Source organism: Lissotriton helveticus, chromosome 1_1 (genome assembly GCF_964261635.1).
Source record: "Lissotriton helveticus chromosome 1_1, aLisHel1.1, whole genome shotgun sequence".
In the NCBI taxonomy this organism is placed as follows: domain Eukaryota; kingdom Metazoa; phylum Chordata; class Amphibia; order Caudata; family Salamandridae; genus Lissotriton; species Lissotriton helveticus.
Window position 1 is genome coordinate 1,290,134,743 of NC_136057.1, and position 26,571 is coordinate 1,290,161,313.

The window sequence follows — 26,571 nt, forward strand, 5'->3', positions numbered from 1 at the left end:
CCTCAGACCATCTCCGCACCACCCATCTCCAAACTCCCACACATGAGTATCTCCCCTTCTGGTCACCCCCTCGTGCTCTGCCCCACAGTCGTCCCAAAAGCCTCCCCTCCCCCTCCCTCATTGTTCACTGCCATAACTTATCCTAATATCAGATTCCAACAACCCACATCTCTCCCAATCATAACTGATGAACACAACTGGCCTCTGCTCAACAAGCTCCTTTCCTCATTCTCGTACCTCTTTCGAAGAATCGACATCCTCTCATCGGCTCTTTCCCATCTAAGCATCTCCCTATTCTCCATTGCTGCTCCCTCCTTCACCCCCTCTGTCCCTCCACCCCACACCATTCTACATACCATAAGACATTTGTCTACCCAGACCAAAAAAGACACAATCTCCTATAGACAGCTCAGAATTATTCTATCTCCTAGAGAGTTATGCAGCTTCAAGTTCCATCCCCATGCTCTATGTCCGCAGTGGGTGACCGGATCTTCACCATTATCTCAGACTGCAGGCAATCTAACACACACCATCCTGGTGTACGTTCACCCCCTCTTAACTTGACACAAATCCCAACCTTCCCCCGAACAGTTTAGCCAGAAAGTCAACAGCTATTCCCTGAACTGCATGCTACACAATTGTCAATCTGCAGTCTAACACTGTCCAGAGACATTGACCTCAATCCTGGACCATAACCTTGATATCCTGACCTCACCCACACTTGTCTCAAAAACTTATCTAAACCCGCTTAAGACCTTCTACTTGCTTCTAAATACTTATCTTACACAGAGACTGGGAAGATAGATGAGTCTACGGTCTCACCTTAATTCATAGAAACGCCCTGAGATACAGGATCCTACAAATGCCTCAGTTTCAGTCTTTGGAATGTATGTCATTGGAAATACCCACATCCACCCCCTCCAACATCAGACTGAATGTTATTTACCATTCATCGGATAATAACAATTCCTTTATTGAGGAATGTATGGATCTCTTCACCTCTCAATTGATAGGCTCAAACAACAGGATCTTCCTTGGAGACTTCAACATCAACCGGCGAATTGGATGTAACAGCCTGGTGGACACCTTTACAGCCTTTCTCAAAGACATCGATCTCTGACAACACTGCCTTAAATCCACATACCTCAAAGGTGCCATCATTGATCTAATAATCTCCAATTCACCCAATCTACATTCATATGGCCCCATTTCAGTCGACTGGTCTGATCACATGCAGATCCCCATTTTCCATCTCCGGCTCTTATACCAAAATTGCCAGGCAACCCAAGAAAGAGAAAATATGGTTCAGGGACACATCCAACCTCGACATTGAAGCCATGGCCACCATGCCCTTTCCTTCCTTAATCTCGATTACACCCCACCGTAATATTAATGAGGCCACTGACAAATACAACTGCATAGAATCCCTGATTGACAAATTTGCACCACTATAGTGTAAACTATTTAGACAAAATCCCTCCAACCCCTGGTTCTCAAAAGAACTCTATGAAGAAAGAAAGCTTATCAGAAATAGCAACAAAGAATGGAGATTAGCTCCCTATCACCTGATTATGAATAAGCTTCGCTTAGTGCGAATACAGTATAAAGACTGAATTTTTAGAGCCAAATCCTCTCACTTCAGAGCACTTGTGAATTCTGCAAAGAACAGGCCAGAGCACCCATTTGAGGGTCTAGCACAAGCTACAAACCCCTCCACAACTTCAGCTCTTGAGCCATCAGGGACCTACTGCAGCAAATTCGTGGATTTCTTTGACTGAAATGTCAGAGACATCCATACCTCGTTACACACCAATGAACCTGTAGAAAATGAGACTCTAAATTGCAAGGCAATCGAGTCATGGTCTTCTTTCTCCCCCATTTCGGAATAAGCCCTACAGCGAACTATCTGCAAAGGTAAACCCTCAAACCCCCTTCAGGACACCATTCCTGGGTCTATCAGCAAATCTCCTGCCACACACCAACTCCCCCTAAGGACCAACATGGTCAACTCCTCTCTTCAACAGGGCCAATTTCCAGAAAGGCTAAAAGTGGCTCAAGTCCCTCCTCTCTTGACAAAACAATCTCTTGACTCAGAGAGCATGAACAACTACTGCCCAGTCTCCACACTTCCATTTTTAGCCAAAGTGAATGAATATTGCATTTCTTCCCAGATCACTTCACACATTCAAACAAAGAACCTCATAGACTCTCTCCAATCTGGTTTCTATCAGGGCCACAGTACATAACCTGCAATCTTAGATATAGTCACCAACTCCCTTAGAAGTCTTGACTCTGGGAACTCCTGCCTCTTCGTCATCCTGGACCGGTCTGCTGCATTTGACACTGTCAACCTTTTGGACCTCCTTCGCACTCTTGAACAATGCATGGGCTGTGGAGGCACAGTCCTCAATTGGTTCTCCTCTTACCTAACCAACCCAACATCTCCCCACCCCTCTTTAGCCTGTAACAAGAGCCCTTATGTGTGATTCTCAGAAACCCTGGGATTCTTTTCCACCTCTATGCTGACGACACTCAAATATACATGAAAATTACTTCTTTGAAGACCTTGCCCTCCTTTTAATCATGCTCCTAAAGATTTGGTTCTGGATGTCTAACCAGCACTTAAACCCTAACCCAACTAAAAAAAAATATTTTGATCTTACCTCATGAGAGCAAAAACTCCAGTTCAGGAATGGATTGCCAACTTTCTCATACTGGATGGCTGCCCTGACATTTTCCAGAGTGCTAGGTCCCTTGGTACCACCCTTGACAATCATCTAAATCTCCAAAAACACATCTCAGTCATGGTCAAAAGAACATGACACCAAATCAGCTATGGGGCATCAGACAACTGATCCCGTTACAAGACCTCAAAACAGTGGTGCAGTCTCTCATCCTCTCCAGACTAGACCACTGAATGGACCTTACCGTAGGCGTTCCCAGAGTTCATCCAGGCCCACTGAGATCAACTCTAAAAGCAGCAGCTCGCTTCGTACTGGGTCTCAAGAAATGTGACCACATTTTCCCTGCTCTGCTACCCTCCAATAGCTTCCCATTGAAACTCCAGCCCAATTCAAAACAGCCTGCATTAACCAGAGATCTCTGCACTCCTCTTCACCCTTCTATCTCAGGAGCAAATAGGCGTTCCAGAAATGCCCAATCTCTACTCCTGGAACCCCCCCCCTCTTCAGGTGAGAATGGTACATGAGCCAGTCATTCTATGGTAGTGCTACAAGAATCTGAAACTCCTTACCTCCCTGCATTCGACTAACAACCTGCATAGTCAACTTCAAAAAGGACCACAAGTTCCTCCTTTTTTACAGACACAGGGTTAATCACACTCGACCATATCTAAGTACTCTATCCAAGAGCAGAACTACCTTCATTGTATGTCCCCACCATCTTAATCAATGCTTGAACCATGTACATCCCTGTCCAACGACTTCGTTTGTCCTGGTCGTAGTTACTGATGTAATATGTCTGAATGTAAATATTATTACTCTAACTAGCTGCACCCTTGTATCATGCTACTGTTAGAAAGTGATCTTACGCCTTCAGGCCATGTCCGTGCTATATAAAATTGCAAAAATAAATAAATAAATAAAAATGTTAAGAAAGGCTGTGTAACTGAAGGGAGTGGTTTTTATCCTTGCCTCCTAGGCAACAACAGAAATAACAGTCTGGTGCTTGCTCCCTAATTAGACTACCTAAACCAGCACATGCTACAGTAAAATCCTGAAATAAACAAAACCTGTCTAGTAAACTATGATGCACCAAAATATCTGGTAGTGTGATGAATTAACATCATTATATCTCCTAAATTATAAAACAGTAGATCTAACAGATGGCAATGTGATTCTGGAATATATTGAATCTTTAATGATACATAGCCATTTACATTTTTTGAAATGTCAGTGCATTTCCTTCCTAGGAGGACCTTGTGAATACTGTTGGCGAAAGTGCTGCATTAGGAGTCTCTGGAATTGTCATGTGGGGAGACCTTACTTTGAGCAAAAGTGTGGTAGGTCACATCTAATCTTATTTTTTCTTCTGAAAATTTATTGGGAAGTTTATAATCATTATGTGTTTTGCCTTTGGGTGTAGTATGTATAACACAGATGAAGGCTAATAGATATTAAATGTGCTGTCAGAAGAACTTAGGTAGACATGTACTTCATAAACTGAGAGTCACAAACACAGTTCCCAAAGTTTATGTTTAGACTATTTGGGCCAGATTCACAAAGGTATACTGAGACCTGAAGTTCAAGGTTAGACCTGAAGTCTAAGTTTAGATTTAAAGTCTTAAATTTGAACCTGATATCTAAGTTTAGTTTTAAAGTCTATTTTTAGACCTGAAGTCTAATTTTAGACCTGAAGTCTAACTTTAGAACTGAAGTAACTTAAACTTCAGGTCTAAACTTAAACTTCTGTTCTAAAGTTAGACTTCAGATACAAACGTAGGACCTGATTCACAAAGGTAAACTTAGATCTGAAGTCAGAAGGCGCGATTTACAAAGGTAAACTTACACCCAAAGTCTAAGTTTAGACCTGAATTCTACGTTGAGACCTAAAGTCTAACTTTACCAATAGTAAAGTTAGACTTTTGGTCTAAGTTTAGACCAAAAGTCTAACTTAGACCAAATTTTTAACTAGTTTACCTTTGTGAATCAGGCCCTTAGACTTCCGGTCTAAAGTTAGACTTTAGGTCTAAACTTAGGCTTCAGGTCTAAAGTTAGACTTCAGGTCTAAGTTTACATTTGTGAATAAGGCTCTTTGGTTCCAAGACTACAAAGCGGTATACTCCCTTGGCCTACATCAAGCAATACATTTGACATAGTATTTTACGCTCTCAGAAGCTTATTGGGTGGTTTTAATGGAAGTAGAGAATCTATATCTGAAGTTGCACAACCCTGAAAAAATTGATTAATTTTTAAGGGACAGGATGGGCACGGTAAAGGCATCACATTATATTAAACGTGGGCAGAATAAATAATTTCATTCCTAAATTCTCATCATCAGTAAATCATGATTACAGGCTTCTTTGTTGTTAACAGGTATCATACATGGAAATGTGCTCTTTTCTATGTGAAATCCTCCCCATACTTATCATTCCACAAACTATAAAGTTGTCTCTTGTGTATAAATGTGTACTTTTTCATTTACATAAACCTTTTATAAAAATGCATACAAAAAGCATAATTCATGCCAAAAACAAGATGAGGCTTCAGTGCAGGACTAGTATTGTGTTTACAGTGTATACAGTATAATTAAAAATTGAAGAAATACAAATTATTGGACCACCCTCCCCTTGCAACTCTAATTGTACTACAGACATACTAAGTCTGGGCAGTGAACTCTGCTCCTCTCACAGAGTTTGTACCTAGAGCTGAGTTGTATTCCTCACTCACGTCCGTCAACGTCCAGTTGGCGAGTGCGAACGAGGAAAATCCTCCTCCTTGCGAGATTTTTCCTCATTCCCGATCGTCAATATCAAGTTGGCAAGTGCGAGCATCGAAAATCAGCCTCCCAGCGAGATTTCTCAACTCGGTCAGGTAGATTTCTCATTGCGAGTGGTTGCATATGCTTGCGACCGCTTGTGTTCGGAAAACGTCAGTTTGCGTTGAGAAAGCTGCCGTTCGAGTAAAAAATCTACTCGAGTGGCAGGAAGGAAGCAGCGCCTGCTTGCTCGGTGCATGGTTCCGTTCAGGATGATGGCGCTGAGTGGACAAGCACCTGGCGCAGAAAATCACTGCAAACGGCATTCATCTAATGCACTCTGCCACTTGTGCAGCTCTGTGTAGCGAGGCAGAGTTTTTATTTGCACTTTGAGGAGTTCTGTATAGCGAACTCCACCCAGGCTTAATACATATATCAGAAATAGAGAGGAGAGAGGATGTGGTCTGACGGCTAGACTGCCGACCTTGGAGCTGGGAAATTAAGGTTTGAGCCTTGGGGTCAACTCCACATCCTGTGATTTTGAGCAAATCATTTAATCTCCCCGCGCTTAACACGAGTTGAATGTGTCCTTGTTTTACTTGACTGGTGCTCATATAAAGCACTCCAATACCTTTGGGTCGAGTTTGCTCTATATAAAACTGCAACACAAATTAAAAATAAATTAATTAATTATCTGGGTCTTATAGAGTTTTTGTGAATTTTCTCCCTCTGTATTAACAAGTCTCACTCCTAAGACTCCCAGTCTTGCATGATATCAATTAGTCAGACATAATTTTGGCCTTGTCTTTTATTTAGAGACCTAGGGGCTGATTAACAGAACTAATCTGAGAGAAAATCTAAACTTACTACTTTTGGTATTCACAGAAAGCATTTAGTATTAGTAAAGGTAGGACTCCTAACTTTACTACTACTAAAGTGAGACAAAATCCTAACTTTACAAATTGTGGTATTCACAAAAGGGGTTTAGTAGTAGTAAAACTTCAGCGATTGCAGAATGCAGCAGCCAGATTAGTACTGGATATCCCTAGGTTCAAGCCAGTCTCCCACAGATTAAAAGCCCTCCACTGGCTTCCAGTGAACAAAAGAATCAAATTTAAATCCCAATGCTTGGCCTGTAAAGCTCTTCGCGGCATAGGGCCCCAGTTTTTGAGGACTTACCTGAAATGGTATATACCGGCTAGAAGTTTAAGATCAGCTTATACAAAACCTCTACAAACACCTAAATTCAAGCAGGTCCTTGGGGTGGAAGAAACTTCCTGTTACGGACAGTTAAGACCTGTAACCTTCTTCCAATCTCGATAAAGAGCAGCACATCGCCTATGTGTTTTAGAAGAGCACTGAAAACCTGGCTTTTTGCCATCTGATGTAGCTTGTATGCCATACCAACCTCACTCTGTCCTCCTGACTCCAGCACCAAGATGCCCTGGGCATTCGTGCGCTGTATAAATATACAAATAAAATAAAATAAAATTAAGTGATCAGTCTGGAGTCCCTCTAGCAGTGTTTAGTCAGAGAGGTTTGATCTGCAGCGCAAAGGTTTCTGATAATAATTTATACAACTTCATTTGTTACAATACTACCACTGATCAAAGCTCATAGTTATGTAATGTGTTCAAAGGCTTAACTACTATTTTACTAAAATACATAAAGCCCTAATTACAGATGTTCTGGGAATACTACATCAATATACCCATATCCAACATTACTGGTGCCACAGGTATTGCTGGTACCAGGATTTTGGAATATAAGTGAAACACTGAGTGGCCCCTTAGAATAAGGGAGATATGGTGTCATTGAATGTAACTACATCCAGTTACCAAAACTATTTCAAAGTTTCACCCCTTTTGCCAGCAGGAAACCTATTCATCTTTCAGCTGGTGGAAATTCCCATGTGGAAAATCTCAGAGGCCCTGCTAAAAATCAGGTTCATATAACTATCATGACATACAATTTACTGAGTGCACACAGTGCACCCAATTACAACAAAATGCACTGTTCTCAGTACAAATGCAAACTAGTGCCTTCAATGGAATGCCCCTATGATATCGGTCAGGTCAAAATGTGCACCCAAGTGATTAATGTTACAAAACAGGCCGTATCTGTACAGCCAGAGTTACTTTGGGCACAGAAAGTGGGAGCAAATGCAGATGCAACCCAGATGCACAGGCATGCCCCATTGCCACATCCCTTGTGATTTCCCCTTTTGGCAAATAGTTTGGGTTATGGCCGACTTTGTAATGAAAATGTTAGTTTTAAATATTCAAAACTGAAACAAATAAACCATTGAAAAGAAAGCCAGCTTGAAGATGTATTATTGGGCCGCTGCCCTGCAGTATATGGTAGGATTAATAGGTGGAGCTGAAGCAGAAGAAGAAGATCACTTAGGGTCATTAGCGATTTATGGCATCTTGCTGGGCGAAGAAACAAAAAATATTTTTTTGAGAAATTTTGACACGGCATATTTCAAGAGAACACGCTTTAAGACTATACTGGGCGCATATAATATATGGAAGGCTTTTATGAAAAAGTTTGGTTTGGGGAAATTTAATAGGTATATGAGGTTATATGAGAATGTGTTACTTCCGGGGGATATATTCTCTGACTCGGTTTTTACGGAATGGTATCGGAAAGGGATAATAAAATTAGGGGATGTAATGGGGACACAAGGGGTGGAACAATTTGTAACAATACAGAGAAAATTCAATCTATCGACAAATCACTTCTTCAAATATCTACAAGTTAGAAGTTTCCTACAAAGCAAAAGAGGGGGAATAAGAGGATTTGAAAAAAATAATATATTAGAGATAATAGAAACTGGAGTAGATTGCACAATTAAAAGATTTTATCTTGAACTAAATGAACAAAGACCGGATGACATGGCTAAATGGGGGGAAATCTGGTCAACGAAGCTGGGCATAGAACAAGAATGTTTTAAAATATCATTAGAACTAGGGACGAACATTCTATGCTCTGCGTCATTACAAGCACAGCATTACAAGACTATGTACTGGCTTTATTATACCCCGGCTAAACTGGCACAATGGGGAGCGACAACTGGTATAAACTGCCCCAGGTGTACGAGTGCAGATGCAGATGCCATTCACATGTTTGCAATATGTCCCAGTTTAGTCACAGTACTTAAAGAAATAGAAACGTTTCTACAAAGGGCACTAAAACTACCTGTTAATCTATCACCTGCGATTATTTTGCTAGGGGTAGATGGAAACAATGATGTTGAGACAGGGAACTATTTTATATTCGTGGCCATGGCAGTGTACAGACTGTGTGTTACCACCGCATGGTTAGATCAAGCGGCGCCATCATTTCAACTATGGTTAGCCAGGTTGCTGAGCATATACAACTTAGAAAAAGCGATCTACTCCAGAAGTGGGAAAAGATTGAGGAAATTAGGTCTGGAAATATGGGAAACAATAACGAAATGGAAGGAAGAAGGTTGATTTGTACAGGAAATATATATGTACATAATTTTGTATCTAAGTTGTATAAATGTGTATGTAAATCGTAAATGAGGTATAACAAGGTATAACTCCATAGAACACATATAGAAAGTATAATCGATGTCAATATGTTAATATGTATGTACAAGGAGAGTGATCTTACCCAAATAAGGGGTAATGTACCATTTTGGTATTAAGATGATGGTTCTTCCCAAATAATTTTTTTTTTTTTTTCTTTTTTTCTTTTCTTTGTTTTGGCTTATCTTAAACGAAATGTATGGTGTAAAAATCGACATGTGTAGGAAAAACTGGTTTTTCTTTATTTGCTCCATGTCCCCTCTGTGCTCCAGAGGGTGGGAAAAATTTAAAAAATTCTGTGAATAAAAAGATTTAAAAAAAAAAAGAAAAGAAAGCCAGCTTGTCCGAGGGACCAGTGAGACCAGCCACACAGATCACTTGCCAGAGACAATCACAAATCAGTTGGGAGTGAGAGGGACATTCCTTGTATGGCCGTTCAACACATGCAGGAGTCTCGGCTCTGGAACGCATTACTGGGGCAGATTCCTAAAGCCACCGAAGAGGCAGAAACCGGCGTGCATTCCTCGCTACCCGCGTCCTGTGCCGCTACTGACACTCACTGCCCAGCCTGCCCTGCCCTCCAACAGCTGCAGACCCATGCCTTAAAGGAGATGTGACGATGAGCGCTGCAGGCACCGCCTAGCATAGCATCTGCAGCCTTTAACCAATTTTACTGAGCACCGACAATAACAGCTATGAAAGGGAAGATGAAGTGAGCCTATCAGAATGATCGGAGGTCATGAGAGACTTACATTAGTGCATCGTGCAATAAGGCAAGACTTGTGAACGGCGGATCTTTTTAAATTAATCTTCCCACAAATGCAATGAACGCGCAAGTAGTTTATGTGTTCTAAAATAGACTGCAAATTTTCAGCGTTCTTCGCTCCCCTCCTTAGACAGTGAAAAGAGACAGGGGAGGGCACTCTCCGGCTAGGCGGAACAAGTAGCATGAAGTTAAGGACCTAACAAGTCAGCCTGGAGCGAAGAACAGCCTTGGAAGAGACGGGGGAGGGCAGGAGCGTGACTCCTTGAGCGTGCACGTTGGTGTTCCCTGCGGCTCGTGCCAGTGGCGGCACCTGCAGTCTTTGCCCTTTTCTTGGAAGCGCGTTCACAGACCGGTGTCTGCTCGTGCACCGGTCTGTACCACTTGGGGAGGCAACACAGCAACAATAAGGCTCGCTAGCGGCACTCTCCGGCTAGGCGGAGCAAGTAGCATGAAGTTAAGGACCTAACAAGTCGGCCTGGAGCGAAGAACAGCCTTAGAAGAGACGGGGAGGGCAGGAGCGTGACGCCGTGAGCGTGCATGTTGGCGTTCCCTGTGGCTTGTGCCAGTGGCGGCGCCTGCAGCGTTCGCACGTTTCTTGGAAGCGCGTTCACAGACCGGTATCTGCTCGTGCACCGGGCTGTACCACTCGGGGAGGCAACACAGCGACAATAAGGCTCGCTAGCGGCAGCGCTTTGCGCTGCAACGCCAGGCGAGCCCTAAAAAGGATCCCCATTATTTGCAAAATTCTTCATTTGAGTAGGTGAGGCATGTTGAGCTGCCATTTATAAAGGCCATTGCCAGTGTGAAATCGGTTGATCCATACTAATATTATAAAGAGAGCCAAAACCTTTGAGGCGGGTAATCTCAGTAACCACAGCACCAATCACAACACCCAATACAGCGTTGGAAAGGGCAGTTGCAGCAGAAGGACATAGGCTATGCAGACGGCCACCATATACATTTAAAAAAATTAAATAAAATAAAAAATATTACAATTTCAATATTTTTAAAAACATTTTTTTTCCAATTCATATTAAAAATATGTAATGTAATTAAAAAAATATATATAAAAATAAATACTTTAAAACAATGTAGTAAACTAGTATAAAAATAAAGTTAATACATTTAAAAATTATCATTTACAAAACCTTTGAAATTCACTGAAAAAACCATAGGTTTCAGCCACGTTATAGTTAGGAATTAGCATTTAAAAAACCTTAGAAATTCACTGAAAAAAACCATAGGTTTCACACATGTTATAGTTAGCTGGACATTTCACTCATACAATACCATTGAAATTCCCCCGTTATAGTTAGTTCAGCTAACTATAATTCGCGCGCCCGAAATGCACTGCTGATGACGTCACATATTACATCACTCATGACATGGTCAGTGACATCACTCATCACATCACTGATGACATCTCAAATGACATCACTGATGACATCATCCTTGTGAAAGAGTGGCAGAAATCCTCTCAGCGTAATATAACCTTTGATACACACCTTCAAAAATAGAAATTAAAATTTAAAAAAAAATGGAGATACCAATACCAGTTAGAACAACCTATTCAGTAATTCCAAAATCTACATACACATCCACTCATTCACCAACAGTTCTATATAGTCAATCATACATGTACCTACTCATCATATGTACTTATACACCTATACATACTGTTACACACCGATACTCATCCATACAGTTACTCACACACATACTCACACATGCAAATAAACTATCAAACATCCATTTACTTGCATATACAGCTATACACACACCACTACACTTACTTTTACAGAAACGTACACATACTTACTCTCTTAAACAATCACTTATAGAAGCACATACTTATTTATACAGGAACTCTTCCAATCTCTCACACTCTCACATATAATCACTTTTTTTTTTTTTTTACTTTTTTTAATTAATTTTGTGCACATAACACACAATCCCAGTTCTCATATCAACTCGCTCATATTCCGTTTCCCCCTGTCCCTTCCGCACAATCCCCATCAACAGATCCTAATCATGACTTCCCACCTCCCTCTCTACCCCCACCCTCCCCTTGTCAGTGTGCCTCAGCGCCCTTGTTACGGCTTGTCTGATCTATCATTCCAGCAGCAGGTATCACTCCCCTTGGTCCACCACCCACACAGAAGTCCAGGTATAGTCCAGCATTGCCCAAGTCCTCCATTCCATCCCCAGAGCCCGGTGTCCCACACAGTCCGCCGCCTCCCCGTCTCCGGGCTCTCAGTTTAACTCCCTTCCTCCACCCCTGCAGCCTCCACCTCTCCCTGCCCCGTATCCCCCTCCCCAGTCGCCGGCTCGCCAGTCTCCCCACCATCATCAGCCTCCAGAAGCGATTGCAAATCTGTCACAAGTGCGCTCCAAGCCCTAGCAGTCTCTAGCGCTTTATCATTTGCTGCGCGCCTAGCTAATTGCAATCGGAGAGAACCTTCAGACGAGGCCCATTGCAGGAAGCACCTCCGCCACCTCAGGAAGTTAGGTCCCCCTCTAGATTTCCAGTGTAGGGTAAGTTCCCTTTTGGCCATTATGAACCCCAAATCATAAAATTTACTAGTGATCTTAGTGGCAGGAGTATGGGGAAACCAGAGTAGCAGGCATGCTCCCGCGTCTGCATCAATCTGCCGACCCGGGCCGCGTTCAGGCAAGCGAAAACATCCATCCAGTACATGCCAAGCCCTGTGCACGACCAGAACATATGCTCAAAGTCCGCATCCTCCGCGGCACAGCGCGGACAGAGCGATTGCGCACCTCCAAAGATTCGGTGGATCCTGGCAGGTGTCCAGTACGCCCTATGGAGCGTATAATACTGGACCAGTTGGAACCGAACATTACGGGTGCCCTTCCAGGCCCTGCGTACAAGCTGGGGCCAGGTCGTCTCCGGTATCTGCCGACCAAGGTCAGCCTCCCAGCGCTCCCGCAGCCCATCAAGGGGAGGGGGTTCAGCTAGTGCCAGCCTCCTGTACAGGCATGTGATGGCCTTATAGGTGCCAGCCGCCATCACTACATACTGGCAGCCCAGTGACGTGGGTGGTTCCACCAGCCCCATCCTCCAGCGCCTCTGAATCCCGGTAACCAAAGCCACATGTAACAGGAAGTCACCCCTCGGCAGCCCGAAGGCCTCCCGTAGGGCACCGAACGGCATCAAAGCACCGTCCCGATATAAGTCCCCTAGCATGTGAACCCCGAGTTCCTCCCAGCCGGCAAGCGCCGCCCAATCCCCGCCATGCGGGATGGCAGTACACATACCCAGGGGTATCTCCGGTGCGTACGGTGCACGACACCCCACCCGTCTGTGGCTACACAACCAACACTTGCGAAGGGTACGCTCTTCAAGAGTCAGCTGCTCCAGCCTAAGCTCCTGTTGGAGCACAATAAAGGACAGAACATGGCGCTGTACGAGCCGACCCTGCGGGCCGTCCGGTCCTCTGAATTCCCGCGCCACTGCTTGCGTGAGCCACTGAAGTTGAGCGGCCAAGTAATACCATTCAAAGTCTGGCACGGCCAGACCGCCCTCCTCCCGGGACCTAAGCAAAGTATTCAGGGCTACGCGGCGCCTGCCAGTACCCCAGATAAAGCCGATCACCACGGACTGCAGGGTTCGGAAGAAAGAGGATGGGATCCACACCGGTAGCGTGCGGAAAAAATAAAGTAATCGCGGTAGGACCACCATTTTCAACAAAGCTATCCGCCCTGCTACAGACAACGGGAGGACGCGCCAAAACCTCATGCTACCTCTAATGCCCCTCATGGCCCTTCCCACATTCCCCTCGTACAGGAGCGAATGGGTGTAATATATATGGACTCCGAGGTACTGCAGACAATCCGGTTCCCAGCGCAGACCGTCCAGCACCGCCGGTTGAGCGCAGCTGGTAGTTAAGGGGAAGAGGCAGGTCTTAGACCAATTAACCCGAAGGCCCGAAAGGTCCCCGAATTCCCGAAGCAAGGCACGTGCCCCCGTCACGGACGTATCTACATCCGCCAGGAACAACAAAAGGTCGTCGGCATACAAGGAGATATAATGCATGTCGCCTCGGGACAGTACCCCGTCAAAGGACCGACCCCGTCGGGCCCGTGCCGCCAGCGGCTCAATTGCCAAAGCAAAAAGGAGCGGAGACAAGGAGCAACCCTGTCTGGTGCCTCGACCGACCACGCATGCCGCTGATATAGAGCGGCCCGTTCGGACCCTAGTAGTGGCCGACTCATAGAGCAACCTCGTCCAACGGACAAAGCCATCTCCCAACCCGAACCGGAGGAGGGCGCAGAACAAATAAGGCCATTCCACACTGTCGAAGGCCTTTTCAATGTCCACCGATAGCACGGCTGCCCCCGCGGGGCCCTCCCCTTCGACATCCATGACTCTTATCAGACGTCGTATGCACGTCGAGGTGTTCCTAGTGGGGATAAAGCCCGACTGGTCCGGGTGAACCAACGAGCACATATGGGCAGATAGCCTCGTCGCTAAGATCCTGCTCAACACCTTGTAGTCCACGTGAGCATCGACAGCGGGCGGTACGCCGTTCTAGCTCTGGGGATGCCGCCCTTTTTCAACAGCGCGATTACAATTGCCTTACGCGCCGACGCCGGTAGTCTACCTCACATATAATCACTTATATACATCAATACTCACATATAGTAAATTAAAACATATGTAGTCCATATCCATATATCCGTACTAATATTATAAAGAGAGAGCCCAAACCTTTGAGGCGGGTAATCTCAGTAACCACAGCATCAATCACAACACCCAATACAGTGTTGGAAAGGGCAGTTGCAGCAGAAGGACATAGGCTATGCAGACGGCCACCATATACATTTAAAAGGTAAAAGAACCGTGCCAGCATTGTAGTCCCTTGTGGGCGTGTCTGCGTTGTGCTGTGGGCGTGGGCTGGGGGCGTGACTAATGCTGGGGGCGTGTGGTACGGCCATCATATCGTAGGCATGTGGGCGTGTGCCGGGGGCGTGACAAACGCTTGGGGCTTGACAAACGTTGGGGGCGTGTGTCTGCCCTTTATGCCATGTGAGTCGTACATACAAGCGCCAATTGCGGTGCTGCGCAGCATCAAGGGGCACGCCGGGGGCATGACACTCTGGGGGCATGAGAAACGCTGGGGGCGTATGTCCGGTCTTCATGCCATGTGAACGCAATTGCGCCACATCAAGGGGCACGCTGGGGGCGTGAGAAATGCTGGGGGCGTGTGCTACATTCCGCCCTTCATGCCATGTGGGTCGTACATTAATCAGAAGATCGTCTGCTGCGGCCTTGTGCTGAGGGCGTGACAAACGTGTTCAGTTTGAGGCGTGGTAAGTAACGTTACTGCAGCCTCTCCTGCGTGCTGTTACTGAACTCTCTCATTCAACGAAATTACACGCACCTGCTACCATCAACCAGGGCTCTAGCCGGGCTCAGGCGGCAGATCAGTACACTAATTATACGTGCCTGATAACATCAACCAGGGCTGCCGCTGGGCCTCAAGCGGGGGAACATGCGCCTGCTAACATCAAACAGGCCTGCATCTGGGCCTCAAGCGGGGGAACACACAAATGAGCGTGTCTGCGGGGACAATTACTGCAGCCTCTCCTACTCGCTGTCACTCAACTCTCTTATTAAACGGATTTACCCACGGCTGATAACTTTCTCATTCAAAGACATTACCCGTGCCTGTTAACATCAACCAGGGCTGTAGCCGGGCTCAGGCGGTGGATCACTACACCAATTACACACGCCTGCTAACATCAACCAGGGCTGCAGCTGGGCCTTCTCCGTCCCGATTCTAATGAAACAAAAAATGTTGTCTACAGCGAGATTTTAAAATAAATTGCCCTTGCCAAATACACACATTACACACATTCTATTTCATACCCGGACAACGTTGGGACGGGCTGCTAGTCTCTAATAAATGTAGGAATCTTTTTTTTTTTTAAATGCAGAATATCCTTATTGGATCCCTGATCATCTTTTTTATACATTTGATCTACTTACTTTTTTTTTTTACAATTCTTTATTGAAATTTTTTTTACAGTTCTATCCCACCCACCCCACCCGACAATAAAATAAACCCCCCCCATACAGGCAACAATATATACTAAGTGCGTATATTTTCTTAATGTTATCTTAATCAATAATATTTTAGATAAGGCAATACATAAACAGTAAAAAAGAAAGAAAAACAATTTCCAAGAAACGCAACGGAAGAGTACAGGTACATAAAAAAAAGAAAAACCTTTCTGATATAGCAGTTAATCAGCATTACACATCCGATCTCCCGATCCAGTGTGTGACAGGATACCATATTTCTAATCCTTTTTTTTCCTTTTTTAAGCCCTTATGTTTATATATGGCTATTTCCAGGCTATAGGTAGCTAAGAGTCGTGCCCGCCATTGCTGGAATGTAGGCAGGTATGGGTCCAACCATGCAGATGTTAAGCAAATTCTAAGTACCGCCATTGAGATAAACAGCAATCCCTGCATGGCGGCCGGTCTAGCGTTCCTATCTACCCCTAGTATTATTTCAGCTGTAGTGATAACAATATTGCTCTCACAGATTCCTGATAGAAACGTAGATATATCTTGTCTGATAGTACTTAGGGTTTGACATGTGGCCAGCATATGTATCAGATCTGCTTTGGGTTTCGCACATCGAGGACATAATGTGCCTTTACCGGTGCTCCATTTAGATATCCTATCTGGTGTATAGTAAAGTTGGAAGAACGTTTTGTAAAATTGGGCTTGTAGTTTGGTTGACATTAAGGAGAAATTTGAAATTTCTAGTGCTTTTTGCGTTAGGGTTTCTGTTATATCTAGTTTGTTTTGCCAAAGAAGAATATGTTTATCTAAGTCATCTGGAAGACTTACAACTAGATCTTTATAGATTTGCCAATTTTAACCCTGTCCGTGCGCACCACTGTTTCAATTGCTGGAATTTTATTCATGGCCACACTGCCTCCTCCTTTTTTTTAAAATAAAATCCCTAACTTGTAGATATTTATAAAAACCACGCGCTTCTAACCCAAATTTAGTTTTTAGGGAATCGAAAGAGCAGAAGCCTGTACAGTCGTATAGCGAGCCGAATTGTGAGATTCCCGATCTGACCCATCGTGTCATACAGTGATCAGTAAAAACCTCAGGGAGATTAGTGTTTCTATCTAGAGTGGTATAATAGGAGAACCTACCAAGCCACAAGAGTTTTTGCATGTGGTTCCAGACAATATAAATACCTTTAAGAGTTTTAAAGCGCACTTTTTTGAAATGACAGTCATATGTTAGCCTCCACAAATGATCGCTTGTCTCTTTGCCAAGAATGAGTTCCTGTGGGGTTGGGACTGACCTATCTAGATTGGACTCTTGCCTGGGGGTTAAGCGAGCTCTACTGTATTTAGGAATAGTAGCCCACCAATACATTTTAAAATTGGGTAACGCCAGACCACCTCTTTCCCTTGGTAGGATAATGAATCTTTGAGCTCTACGAGTTCTTCCATATCCCCAGATAAAACGAGTAAAAATATTATCTATAGCTTTAAATATTGATGGGTCAAAGTTTAAACAGATGGTGCGAAAAAAGTACAGGAATTTAGGAAAGAATAATATTTTAATTAGATTACATCTTCTTATGATTGTTAGATGTAGGTTATGCAGGACTTTTTTCAGTCTTTTTTAACAGTGGGTTCAAGTTAAGGCTTACTAAATTATTACATTTGAGGTAATATTGACGCCGAGATATAATGCATTATCTACCACCCTATCATCCGAGTCATTGATTTGACTATTAATTATAATCTGGGTTTTGGTTTGGTTCAATTTATACCCTGAAATAGCGCCAAACTTTTTCGCCTCTTCTTCCATTTGTTTGATTGCTTCCTTTGGATCGGCTGTATCTATTGCAATATCATCGGCAAAAGCCAAGGTCTTTGTTTCACCATTGGTTGTCTTCCTGGGTTGTATAAATTGGTATGTTTCTAGCCTTGAACTAAATGGATCAATAAAAATAGCAAATAATAGTGGGGAGCAAGGGCAGCCCTGTCTTGTACCTCTAGTCACTAAAGGAATACTTTTTCGCAGGGAATTCAAAGGAATTAGGTTGGTACGGAACCTTAGAAGGATAAACCAGTGCTGTAACTTTCTTACAACTACCAAATACTAATATTAGCCCTTCGTTAAAGGTGAGATCACATAGTAAAGTTTTACATTCCGACTTACACGATAGGAATCCTTCCTTTCATGGGCTGCCTTTTCCAATGACAGGCAATTTTGTATAATATTCTGGTTGAGATCCACTGTATCTCTTTTCTATATTGAATGCCACAGCATAATCAGGGCTAGTCTCACCATGTCAGTCACATAGGACAAATCCAACTCTAAGTGGGAGACATAGTTAGAAAATGAGGGAGGGAGCAAAGCGACCCTTTTGAAGAAGCCATTCTCCATCTTCTGGAGGGAGTCTATTGGCGCTATACCCCACACCCCTGCCCCATATGTTGTGGCTGAGATCAGTTTGGGACTATAGATTTTTTTTATAGTCGCTATAGGTTTTGAACCCAGTTTCTTGGTAAAACTAGAGACTGCAGCCAAGGTTTGCTACATTGTTAGTGCCCTGCTAACCACCATGTGTGATCAGGTTTATTTCCTGTCAAAAACAACCCTAGATAGGAAAAAGTCTCCACAACTGCTAATTTGCGTGTCCCAATCTGAAAAGGTGGCATCTTTTTTGGGGGGAAAAGTTACTTTAGGATCTCAAAGCAAATGGATCCTGTAAAACCTGCCTGAGATGGTGGGGCAACAATAAGGCTGTACCACTTGGGGAGGCAACACAGCAACAATAAGGCTCGCTAGCGGCACTCTCCGGCTAGGCGGAGCAAGTAGCATGAAGTTAAGGACCTAACAAGTCGGCCTGGAGCGAAGAACAGCCTTAGAAGAGACGGGGAGGGCAGGAGCGTGACGCCGTGAGCGTGCATGTTGGCGTTCCCTGTGGCTTGTGCCAGTGGCGGCGCCTGCAGTCTTCGCACGTTTCTTGGAAGCGCGTTCACAGACCGGTATCTGCTCGTGCACCGGGCTGTACCACTCGGGGAGGCAACACAGCGACAATAAGGCTCGCTAGCGGCAGCGCTTTGTGCTGCAACGCCAGGCGAGCCCTAAAAAGGATCCCCATTATTTGCAAAATTCTTCATTTGAGTAGGTGAGGCATGTTGAGCTGCCATTATAAAAGCCATTGCCAGTGTGAAATCGGTTGATCCATACTAATATTATAAAGAGAGCCAAAACCTTTGAGGCGGGTAATCTCAGTAACCACAGCACCAATCACAACACCCAATACAGCGTTGGAAAGGGCAGTTGCAGCAGAAGGACATAGGCTATGCAGACGGCCACCATATACATTTAAAAAAATTAAATAAAATAAAAAATATTACAATTTCAATATTTTTAAAAACATTTTTTTTCCAATTCATATTAAAAATATGTAATGTAATTAAAAAAATATATCTAAAAATAAATACTTTAAAACAATGTAGTAAACTAGTATAAAAATAAAGTTAATACATTTAAAAATTATCATTTACAAAACCTTTGAAATTCACTGAAAAAACCATAGGTTTCAGCCACGTTATAGTTAGGAATTAGCATTTAAAAAACCTTAGAAATTCACTGAAAAAAACCATAGGTTTCACACATGTTATAGTTAGCTGGACATTTCACTCATACAATACCATTGAAATTCCCCCGTTATAGTTAGTTCAGCTAACTATAATTCGCGCGCCCGAAATGCACTGCTGATGACGTCACATATTACATCACTCATGACATGGTCAGTGACATCACTCATCACATCACTGATGACATCTCAAATGACATCACTGATGACATCATCCTTGTGAAAGAGTGGCAGAAATCCTCTCAGCGTAATATAACCTTTGATACACACCTTCAAAAATAGAAATTAAAATTTAAAAAAAAATGGAGATACCAATACCAGTTAGAACAACCTATTCAGTAATTCCAAAATCTACATACACATCCACTCATTCACCAACAGTTCTATATAGTCAATCATACATGTACCTACTCATCATATGTACTTATACACCTATACATACTGTTACACACCGATACTCATCCATACAGTTACTCACACACATACTCACACATGCAAATAAACTATCAAACATCCATTTACTTGCATATACAGCTATACACACACCACTACACTTACTTTTACAGAAACGTACACATACTTACTCTCTTAAACAATCACTTATAGAAGCACATACTTATTTATACAGGAACTCTTCCAATCTCTCACACTCTCACATATAATCACTTTTTTTTTTTTAAACTTTTTTTTATTAATTTTGTGCACATAACACACAATCCCAGTTCTCATATCAACTCGCTCATATTCCGTTTCCCCCTGTCCCTTCCGCACAATCCCCATCAACAGATCCTAATCATGACTTCCCACCTCCCTCTCTACCCCCACCCTCCCCTTGTCAGTGTGCCTCAGCGCCCTTGTTACGGCTTGTCTGATCTATCATTCCAGCAGCAGGTATCACTCCCCTTGGTCCACCACCCACACAGAAGTCCAGGTATAGTCCAGCATTGCCCAAGTCCTCCATTCCATCCCCAGAGCCCGGTGTCCCACACAGTCCGCCGCCTCCCCGTCTCCGGGCTCTCAGTTTAACTCCCTTCCTCCACCCCTGCAGCCTCCACCTCTCCCCGCCCCGTATCCCCCTCCCCAGTCGCCGGCTCGCCAGTCTCCCCACCATCATCAGCCTCCAGAAGCGATTGCAAATCTGTCACAAGTGCGCTCCAAGCCCTAGCAGTCTCTAGCGCTTTATCATTTGCTGCGCGCCTAGCTAATTGCAATCGGAGAGAACCTTCAGACGAGGCCCATTGCAGGAAGCACCTCCGCCACCTCAGGAAGTTAGGTCCCCCTCTAGATTTCCAGTGTAGGGTAAGTTCCCTTTTGGCCATTATGAACCCCAAATCATAAAATTTACTAGTGATCTTAGTGGCAGGAGTATGGGGAAACCAGAGTAGCAGGCATGCTCACGCGTCTGCATCAATCTGCCGACCCGGGCCGCGTTCAGGCAAGCGAAAACATCCATCCAGTACATGCCAAGCCCTGTGCACGACCAGAACATATGCTCAAAGTCCGCATCCTCCGCGGCACAGCGCGGACAGAGCGATTGCGCACCTCCAAAGATTCGGTGGATCCTGGCAGGTGTCCAGTACGCCCTATGGAGTGTATAATACTGGACCAGTTGGAACCGAACATTACGGGTGCCCTTCCAGGCCCTGCGTACAAGCTGGGGCCAGGTCGTCTCCGGTATCTGCCGACCAAGGTCAGCCTCCCAGCGCTCCCGCAGCCCATCAAGGGGAGGGGGTTCAGCTAGTGCCAGCCTCCTGTACAGGCATGTGATGGCCTTATAGGTGCCAGCCGCCATCACTACATACTGGCAGCCCAGTGACGTGGGTGGTTCCACCAGCCCCATCCTCCAGCGCCTCTGAATCCCGGTAACCAAAGCCGCATGTAACAGGAAGTCACCCCTCGGCAGCCCGAAGGCCTCCCGTAGGGCACCGAACGGCATCAAAGCACCGTCCCGATATAAGTCCCCTAGCATGTGAACCCCGAGTTCCTCCCAGCCGGCAAGCGCCGCCCAATCCCCGCCATGCGGGATGGCAGTACACATACCCAGGGGTATCTCCGGTGCGTACGGTGCACGACACCCCACCCGTCTGTGGCTACACAACCAACACTTGCGAAGGGTACGCTCTTCAAGAGTCAGCTGCTCCAGCCTAAGCTCCTGTTGGAGCACAATAAAGGACAGAACATGGCGCTGTACGAGCCGACCCTGCGGGCCGTCCGGTCCTCTGAATTCCCGCGCCACTGCTTGCGTGAGCCACTGAAGTTGAGCGGCCAAGTAATACCATTCAAAGTCTGGCAAGGCCAGACCGCCCTCCTCCCGGGACCTAAGCAAAGTATTCAGGGCTACGCGGCGCCTGCCAGTACCCCAGATAAAGCCGATCACCACGGACTGCAGGGTTCGGAAGAAAGAGGATGGGATCCACACCGGTAGCGTGCGGAAAAAATAAAGTAATCGCGGTAGGACCACCATTTTCAACAAAGCTATCCGCCCTGCTACAGACAACGGGAGGACGCGCCAAAACCTCATGCTACCTCTAATGCCCCTCATGGCCCTTCCCACATTCCCCTCGTACAGGAGCGAATGGGTGTAATATATATGGACTCCGAGGTACTGCAGACAATCCGGTTCCCAGCGCAGACCGTCCAGCACCGCCGGTTGAGCGCAGCTGGTAGTTAAGGGGAAGAGGCAGGTCTTAGACCAATTAACCCGAAGGCCCGAAAGGTCCCCGAATTCCCGAAGCAAGGCACGTGCCCCCGTCACGGACGTATCTACATCCGCCAGGAACAACAAAAGGTCGTCGGCATACAAGGAGATATAATGCATGTCGCCTCGGGACAGTACCCCGTCAAAGGACCGACCCCGTCGGGCCCGTGCCGCCAGCGGCTCAATTGCCAAAGCAAAAAGGAGCGGAGACAAGGAGCAACCCTGTCTGGTGCCTCGACCGACCACGCATGCCGCTGATATAGAGCGGCCCGTTCGGACCCTAGTAGTGGCCGACTCATAGAGCAACCTCGTCCAACGGACAAAGCCATCTCCCAACCCGAACCGGAGGAGGACGCAGAACAAATAAGGCCATTCCACACTGTCGAAGGCCTTTTCAATGTCCACCGATAGCACGGCTGCCCCCGCGGGGCCCTCCCCTTCGACATCCATGACTCTTATCAGACGTCGTATGCACGTCGAGGTGTTCCTAGTGGGGATAAAGCCCGACTGGTCCGGGTGAACCAAGAGCACATATGGGCAGATAGCCTCGTCGCTAAGATCCTGCTCAACACCTTGTAGTCCACGTGAGCATCGACAGCGGGCGGTACGCCGTTCTAGCTCTGGGGATGCCGCCCTTTTTCAACAGCGCGATTACAATTGCCTTACGCGCCGACGCCGGTAGTCTACCTCAGATATAATCACTTATATACATCAATACTCACATATAGTAAATTAAAACATATGTAGTCCATATCCATATATCCGTACTAATATTATAAAGAGAGAGCCCAAACCTTTGAGGCGGGTAATCTCAGTAACCACAGCATCAATCACAACACCCAATACAGTGTTGGAAAGGGCAGTTGCAGCAGAAGGACATAGGCTATGCAGACGGCCACCATATACATTTAAAAGGTAAAAGAACCGTGCCAGCATTGTAGTCCCTTGTGGGCGTGTCTGTGTTGTGCTGTGGGCGTGGGCTGGGGGCGTGACTAATGCTGGGGGCGTGTGGTACGGCCATCATATCGTAGGCATGTGGGCGTGTGCCGGGGGCGTGACAAACGCTTGGGGCTTGACAAACGTTGGGGGCGTGTGTCTGCCCTTTATGCCATGTGAGTCGTACATACAAGCGCCAATTGCGGTGCTGCGCAGCATCAAGGGGCACGCCGGGGGCATGACACTCTGGGGGCATGAGAAACGCTGGGGGCGTATGTCCGGTCTTCATGCCATGTGAACGCAATTGCGCCACATCAAGGGGCACGCTGGGGGCGTGAGAAATGCTGGGGGCGTGTGCTACATTCCGCCCTTCATGCCATGTGGGTCGTACATTAATCAGAAGATCGTCTGCTGCGGCCTTGTGCTGAGGGCGTGACAAACGTGTTCAGTTTGAGCGTGGTAAGTAACGTTACTGCAGCCTCTCCTGCGTGCTGTTACTGAACTCTCTCATTCAACGAAATTACACGCACCTGCTACCATCAACCAGGGCTCTAGCCGGGCTCAGGCGGCAGATCAGTACACTAATTATACGTGCCTGATAACATCAACCAGGGCTGCCGCTGGGCCTCAAGCGGGGGAACATGCGCCTGCTAACATCAAACAGGCCTGCATCTGGGCCTCAAGCGGGGGAACACACAAATGAGCGTGTCTGCGGGGACAATTACTGCAGCCTCTCCTACTCGCTGTCACTCAACTCTCTTATTAAACGGATTTACCCACGGCTGATAACTTTCTCATTCAAAGACATTACCCGTGCCTGTTAACATCAACCAGGGCTGTAGCCGGGCTCAGGCGGTGGATCACTACACCAATTACACACGCCTGCTAACATCAACCAGGGCTGCAGCTGGGCCTTCTCCGTCCCGATTCTAATGAAACAAAATTTTTTGTCTACAGCGAGATTTTAAAATAAATTGCCCTTGCCAAATACACACATTACACACATTCTATTTCATACCCGGACAACGTTGGGACGGGCTGCTAGTCTCTAATAAATGTAGGAATCTTTTTTTTTTTAAATGCAGAATATCCTTATTGGATCCCTGATCATCTTTTTTATACATTTGATCTACTTACTTTTTTTTTTTACAATTCTTTATTGAAATTTTTTTTACAGTTCTATCCCACCCACCCCACCCGACAATAAAATAAACCCCCCCCATACAGGCAACAATATATACTAAGTGCGTATATTTTCTTAATGTTATCTTAATCAATAATATTTAAGATAAGGCAATACATAAACAGTAAAAAAGAAAGAAAAACAATTTCCAAGAAACGCAACGGAAGAGTACAGGTACATAAAAAAAAGAAAAACCTTTCTGATATAGCAGTTAATCAGCATTACACATCCGATCTCCCGATCCAGTGTGTGACAGGATACCATATTTCTAATCCTTTTTTTTCCTTTTTTAAGCCCTTATGTTTATATATGGCTATTTCCAGGCTATAGGTAGCTAAGAGTCGTGCCCGCCATTGCTGGAATGTAGGCAGGTATGGGTCCAACCATGCAGATGTTAAGCAAATTCTAAGTACCGCCATTGAGATAAACAGCAATCCCTGCATGGCGGCCGGTCTAGCGTTCCTATCTACCCCTAGTATTATTTCAGCTGTAGTGATAACAATATTGCTCTCACAGATTCCTGATAGAAACGTAGATATATCTTGTCTGATAGTACTTAGGGTTTGACATGTGGCCAGCATATGTATCAGATCTGCTTTGGGTTTCGCACATCGAGGACATAATGTGCCTTTACCGGTGCTCCATTTAGATATCCTATCTGGTGTATAGTAAAGTTGGAAGAACGTTTTGTAAAATTGGGCTTGTAGTTTGGTTGACATTAAGGAGAAATTTGAAATTTCTAGTGCTTTTTGCGTTAGGGTTTCTGTTATATCTAGTTTGTTTTGCCAAATAAGAATATGTTTATCTAAGTCATCTGGAAGACTTACAACTAGATCTTTATAGATTTGCCAATTTTAACCCTGTCCGTGCGCACCACTGTTTCAATTGCTGGAATTTTATTCATGGCCACACTGCCTCCTCCTTTTTTTAAAAATAAAATCCCTAACTTGTAGATATTTATAAAAACCACGCGCTTCTAACCCAAATTTAGTTTTTAGGGAATCGAAAGAGCAGAAGCCTGTACAGTCGTATAGCGAGCCGAATTGTGAGATTCCCGATCTGACCCATTGTGTCATACAGTGATCAGTAAAAACCTCAGGGAGATTAGTGTTTCTATCTAGAGTGGTATAATAGGAGAACCTACCAAGCCACAAGAGTTTTTGCATGTGGTTCCAGACAATATAAATACCTTTAAGAGTTTTAAAGCGCACTTTTTTGAAATGACAGTCATATGTTAGCCTCCACAAATGATCGCTTGTCTCTTTGCCAAGAATGAGTTCCTGTGGGGTTGGGACTGACCTATCTAGATTGGACTCTTGCCCGGGGGTTAAGCGAGCTCTACTGTATTTAGGAATAGTAGCCCACCAATACATTTTAAAATTGGGTAACGCCAGACCACCTCTTTCCCTTGGTAGGATAATGAATCTTTGAGCTCTACGAGTTCTTCCATATCCCCAGATAAAACGAGTAAAAATATTATCTATAGCTTTAAATATTGATGGGTCAAAGTTTAAACAGATGGTGCGAAAAAAGTACAGGAATTTAGGAAAGAATAATATTTTAATTAGATTACATCTTCTTATGATTGTTAGATGTAGGTTATGCAGGACTTTTTTCAGTCTTTTTTAACAGTGGGTTCAAGTTAAGGCTTACTAAATTATTACATTTGAGGTAATATTGACGCCGAGATATAATGCATTATCTACCACCCTATCATCCGAGTCATTGATTTGACTATTAATTATAATCTGGGTTTTGGTTTGGTTCAATTTATACCCTGAAATAGCGCCAAACTTTTTCGCCTCTTCTTCCATTTGTTTGATTGCTTCCTTTGGATCGGCTGTATCTATTGCAATATCATCGGCAAAAGCCAAGGTCTTTGTTTCACCATTGGTTGTCTTCCTGGGTTGTATAAATTGGTATGTTTCTAGCCTTGAACTAAATGGATCAATAAAAATAGCAAATAATAGTGGGGAGCAAGGGCAGCCCTATCTTGTACCTCTAGTCACTAAAGGAATACTTTTTCGCAGGGAATTCAAAGGAATTAGGTTGGTACGGAACCTTAGAAGGATAAACCAGTGCTGTAACTTTCTTACAACTACCAAATACTAATATTAGCCCTTCGTTAAAGGTGAGATCACATAGTAAAGTTTTACATTCCGACTTACACGATAGGAATCCTTCCTTTCATGGGCTGCCTTTTCCAATGACAGGCAATTTTGTATAATATTCTGGTTGAGATCCACTGTATCTCTTTTCTATATTGAATGCCACAGCATAATCAGGGCTAGTCTCACCATGTCAGTCACATAGGACAAATC

General features: G+C 44.7%; 1 protein-coding gene across 1 annotated transcript in view; it reads left to right on the forward strand.

Annotated features, from left to right (window-relative positions):
- The window catches only part of LOC144822912 (hyaluronidase-5-like), a 329,502-nt gene that overhangs the window by 248,800 nt on the left and 54,131 nt on the right, over window positions 1–26,571 (forward strand). The window contains exon 3 of the mRNA XM_078680942.1: window positions 3,932–4,021. Coding sequence (XP_078537068.1) covers window positions 3,932–4,021 — 90 coding nt within the window. The remainder of the gene's footprint in view (window positions 1–3,931; window positions 4,022–26,571) is intronic.